General features: G+C 57.8%; 1 protein-coding gene across 1 annotated transcript; it reads left to right on the top strand.

The window, feature by feature from the left end:
* Positions 1–665: 665 nt before the first annotated feature.
* IRS1 (insulin receptor substrate 1) lies at positions 666–4,226 on the top strand. Its single transcript, XM_054386074.1, has one exon. It carries the CDS (start codon positions 720–722, stop codon positions 4,224–4,226), a length of 3,507 nt encoding a protein of 1,168 aa, XP_054242049.1. The 5' UTR covers positions 666–719.
* The last annotated feature ends 1,199 nt before the right edge of the window (positions 4,227–5,425 follow it).

The following is a 5,425-nucleotide window of genomic DNA, read 5'->3' as shown; positions in this document are numbered from 1 at the left end:
TCGGGAGACGGCACTTTCTCCGCCTAACAAGATGGGACTGAATGGGGTCGCCAGCCTCCTCCGCACGGCCGAGTGGGAGCAGCAGCAGCAAGCCCGGCGCTGATATTTGGGGACGGGAGCGGGGTGGGGGGTGGGGGGGGCGTATTGCGGGCGGCTTTTTTTGAGATTCTCTTTTTTGAGGAAAGGGGAGAAAGCAGCGTGTGGTGTTGGGTGCTAACACTGGACTTTGCAAAACAACCTCCGCGCCCACGAGGATATTTAATCAAGCAGCAGGAATCGTTTGTCGCCGAGGCGAACTCGGGACGGGGAAGGAGGAACCCCCAGTCCCGGTCCCAGCCCGGCAAGCCTCACCCCGGAGGGAAAGAAGGAAAATGCGATTCACTTTTGCGGTGGCTGCTCTCGGGACGGGACTTTGGTCTGGACTGATCGGAACTGAACTGTTTAAGGACGTGCTTCCCCATCTAAGGGCGATTTGGGCATAAATAGCAAAGCAAACTCTGATTTGGTGCTGGAAGCTGCTTTTGAACAGCTGCTTCACCCTGCTTCTGGCTCTCCCTCATCCCGCACTCAATCGGATCCTGAGCTATTTTCCTTCATTTTTTTTTCTTTTGTAATTTTTGCATGAATTTTATTTTAGGTGCTTGTCTTTTTCGTCTGGCTTGGCTGCATTGGGGTCTCTCGGACTGCTGGCTGCAGTAACAGCTCCACCGCTTCTCACCATGGCAAGCCCCACGGATAATAATGAGGGCTTCTTCTCGGATGTCAGAAAGGTGGGTTACTTGCGCAAACCTAAGAGCATGCACAAACGTTTTTTCGTGCTGAGGGCAGCCAGCGAGTCTGGACCCGCCCGGCTGGAGTATTACGAGAATGAGAAGAAATGGAGACACAAGTCAGGGGCCCCCAAGCGCTCCATCCCACTGGAAAGCTGCTTTAACATCAACAAACGCGCTGACTCCAAGAACAAGCACCTGGTGGCCCTCTACACCAAGGACGAGCACTTTGCCATTGCAGCTGACAGTGAGCCTGAACAGGAGAGCTGGTACCAAGCGCTGCTGCAGTTGCACAACAGGGCCAAGGGCCACCACCACTTCCATCATCATCACCACCACCACCACAGTGATGTCACCTTTGGAGGCAGCAACTCTGGGCTGGGGGAAGCAGGTGAGGACACCTATGGTGAGGTAGCCCCTGGCCCAGCTTTTAAGGAAGTTTGGCAAGTAATTCTGAAGCCTAAGGGCCTAGGCCAGACAAAGAACCTGATTGGCATCTACCGCCTGTGCCTGACTAACAAGACCATCAGCTTTGTGAAGCTGAATTCGGATGCGGCTGCTGTGGTGCTGCAGCTGCTCAATATCCGACGCTGTGGTCACTCTGAGAACTTCTTCTTTATTGAGGTGGGACGCTCAGCCGTCACTGGGCCTGGTGAGTTCTGGATGCAGGTGGATGACTCTGTGGTGGCGCAGAACATGCATGAAACCATCCTGGAGGCTATGCGAGCCATGAGTGAGGAGTTCCGGCCCCGCAGCAAGAGCCAGTCCTCCTCAAACTGTTCTAACCCCATCTCTGTGCCCCTTCGCAGCAGGCACCATGTCAACAACCCTCCACCCAGCCAAGTGGGGCTCAGCCGCCGGTCCAGAACTGAGAGTGTCACTGCCACCTCTCCTGCTGGGGGTGGAGGAACGGGTGGCAAACCTAGCTCATTTCGGGTGCGAGCATCGAGTGATGGGGAAGGCACAATGTCAAGGCCTGCCTCAGTGGATGGTAGCCCAGTAAGTCCCAGTGCCAACCGGACCCATTCACATAGGCACCGGGGAAACTCCAGGCTCCATCCTCCACTCAACCACAGCCGCTCCATCCCTATGCCCTCCTCACGCTGCTCTCCTTCAGCCACCAGCCCAGTTAGTCTGTCCTCCAGCAGCACAAGTGGCCATGGTTCCACCTCAGACTGCCTGTTTCCACGAAGGTCCAGTGCATCAGTTTCTGGCTCCCCTAGTGATGGTGGATTTATTTCTTCTGATGAGTATGGTTCCAGCCCATGTGACTTCCGTAGCTCTTTTCGCAGTGTGACTCCGGATTCATTGGGACACACCCCGCCAGCTCGGGGTGATGAAGAGCTCAACTATATTTGCATGGGGGGGAAGGCCACCTCCTCATGCAGCAGCCTTGCTGCCCCCAATGGCCACTTTATCCCACGCACCTGCCACCCACCGCAGCAACCCCGCTACCCTAGTACACCATGCTGCCCTCGAGGTGGTGGCGAGGAGGTGGCTGATCTGGAGAAGGCATTCAGGAAGAGGACTCACTCTGCAGGCACTTCACCCACCATCTCCCACCAGAAGACACCCTCACAGTCTTCAGTGGCCTCCATTGAGGAGTACACAGAGATGTTGCCTTCTTATCCCTGTAGCAGCAATCGTCTGCCCTCCTACCGGCACTCAGCCTTTGTGCCCACACACTCCTACCCAGAGGAGTGTCTGGAGATCCACCACCTGGACAGTGGTCATCATCGAACCAACTCTGCACCACACACAGATGATGGCTACATGCCTATGTCACCTGGTGTCGCCCCTGTGCCCAGTGGTGGGGAGCCCCCCAAGGGTGGTGACTACATGCCCATGAGCCCTAAGAGTGTGTCAGCCCCACAGCAGATCATCAACCCAGGCAGGGGCGGCCGCCACCCTCCAGCCACGGTGGACTCTAATGGCTACATGATGATGTCCCCCAGTGGCAGCTACTCCCCTGACAGTGGCTCAGCAGGCTATGGCAAGATCTGGACAAACGGCACTGGCCACCACCCCAAACTCTCAGTGGAGAGCAACGAAGGGAAGCTCCCGTGCACCGGCAGCGACTACATAAACATGTCCCCAGCCAGCGGTTCCACCACCAGCACCCCACCTGACTGTTACTTTGCGGGTGCAGGACAGCCAGGCGTTGAGGAGGCCACCACAGCCCACCACAAACCGATCTACTCCTACTTCTCCCTGCCACGCTCCTTCAAGCACGTGCACCGGCGGGGCGGTGGAGGGCCACTGATGGCGGCTGAGGAAGGCAGCCCTCAGCCCCGCATGGTACTCGGATCCAGCCGCCTTCTCTACGCTGCCGAGGACTCATCCTCGTCCACCAGCAGCGACAGCCTGGGTGGTGGTGGTGGCAGTGGTGGTGGCACCGAGGTTGGCCCCCTGCCACAGTCGCAGCCCCCGCGCAGGGTCGACACGGCTGTGCAGACTAAGGGCCGGTTGGCACGACCGACGCGGCTGTCGCTGGGCGGCCCCAAGGCCAGCACCCTGCCCCGGGCCCGAGAGCAGCCCCCGCTCCTCTTGCCCCCGGAGCCCAAGAGTCCCGGCGAGTACATCAACATCGAGTTCATCGCTGGCGAGAAGCCGGCCTTTCCCTCGGCCACCCTGGGGCTGGGCAGCGAGGCCGCCGAGGAGTACATGAATATGGAGCTGGGTCCCCCGCGGGCCGTCGCCTCTGCGACACGGCCCGGCCGAAGTGCGGCCCCCAGTTCGCGGGACTACGTGGCGATGCAGCTGGGGGCAGCTGGAGGCTCCTGCCTGGACTGTGCCGGTGGTGCTTCTCCCTGCTCGCCTGCCCTCCTGCTCGGCTATGCCGACAAGCCCCCGCCGGCGGCGGCGGCCGCGACCACGGCGGTGGCTTCCCCGGAGATTACGCGGCCGCCGGCCGAACTATCAGCGGCCCCGCCGCGCTCCTCCTCCCTGTTGGGGGGCCCTGGCGCGGGCAGCGCCTTCACCCGCGTCAGTCTCAGCCCCGGCCGGAACCAGAGCGCTAAGGTGGTGCGGGCCGACCCTCAGGGCGGACGCCGCCGGCACAGTTCCGAAACCTTCTCGTCCACGCCGAGCTCCGCCCGTGGACCGGCAGCCGCCGGCGGCGGGGGGGCTGGGACTGCTTTGCCATGCGGCGGCGCGGGGGGAGCCGATGAGGTGAAGCGACACAGCTCGGCCTCCTTCGAGAACGTCTGGCTGCGGCCCGCTGCGGGGGAGGCGGCCCGGCGGGAGCAGCCCACCCTGGAGAACGGCCTGAACTACATCGACCTGGACCTGGTGAAGGACTTCAGCCACCGCCGCTACCGCCATCTCCACCCGCCCGCCGACACCGGCGGGAAGCAGCCAGTGAAGTCCCCGGGACAGGCCCGTGGGAACGGCCACGCCAGCGACGACCTGAGCGCCTACGCCAGCATCAGCTTCCAGCAGCGGGAGGAGGTGTAGAAGCCCGCCGGGGAAGGTGAGCCGGGTTGGACTGGGGGAGCTGTGGCTCTGCCAGATGGGGAGGCCTCAGGAGGTGCCGCAGCCCGAGCTGTGACACCTCAGGTGGGTTTCCCTAATATCTGCTGCATGCTTTCGTGGGAGAAGCAGCCGGGAGCTCAACAACTTTGCGGGGGTCCCAGCTGCTGCCCCTCACCTTCATGGTATAGGGGTGCTGCTAAAGCGCTCTTGGATATCCTTATCCAGGCAGACGTGATGATGTGGTTTACCGTGTTGCTACATCTCATTCTGAAAAATAAAGAAAAGCATGCATGGGAGGTAAAACGAGAGCGAGTTAGCTATAGTGTAGGGCTGGAAATAGGAAGGTGCCATTATAATCCTGTTTTGGTCAGGAATCACTCTTTCGGCCAAGAGTGAAGTCAACATTGCCAGATTGTGCTTTTCTATGTGCAAAACACAGTCAATAGTACCTACCGCGCTGGCCTGTGGTAAGTGTGCTTTCAATTTGAAAACGGACTTCAGAGGCCACAGAATGTTCTGTTTACTTGTGTTTCATCCTCGCTCGCAGCAGTTACAAACTGTGTGAGAAACAGGATATATGAGCTGTATCTTTGGCGTTGCTTGGTGTGTTCCCTTTTTCCTTGGAACTTTTCATTTTAAATTTGGGAAAAACTTACACCAGGCTGTTGCAGGTTGGTTACAGGTGTGTGTGTAAGACGAGTAAGAACATTGTTGCAGGTAACGTGGCATTTCTGCTATTTGAGAACTTCACACAGCACATAAATACAGGTTGTCTAGAGCTCATGCCTGTGCAAGTTCTCTTGTGGAAGACGAGGACCATTCTGACCAGTTAAGTTCTCTACATCCTTAAGCAGCAGCAATCACAGTACTTTATGTAGTTACTATGAACATGACCAGTGTTCTTAGGAGATGAGTCTCATACCATTTTTTACGTTGTCAGTGTAAAGAAACTTAGTATTTATTGCTTGTTTCTGCCACCCAAGGGAGTGGTGATGGCTGGTCTTCCTGTGAGGTGTGGGATCATATGTTCACCGTTTTTATACATTTTCTATTCTGATAACCTGAGTAACACCAAAACAATTTTCACATTTGCTGCTTGCCACTTGCTGCTGTTTGCTGTTAGAGCAGTGCTGTATTAGATGTTACTCTGATGTGACCTGGAAATACCAGGTTCCTGTCAA

This window comes from Indicator indicator, chromosome 13 (assembly GCF_027791375.1).
Source record: "Indicator indicator isolate 239-I01 chromosome 13, UM_Iind_1.1, whole genome shotgun sequence".
Lineage (NCBI taxonomy): Eukaryota > Metazoa > Chordata > Aves > Piciformes > Indicatoridae > Indicator > Indicator indicator.
This window is presented reverse-complemented; position numbering and strand designations above follow the sequence as displayed.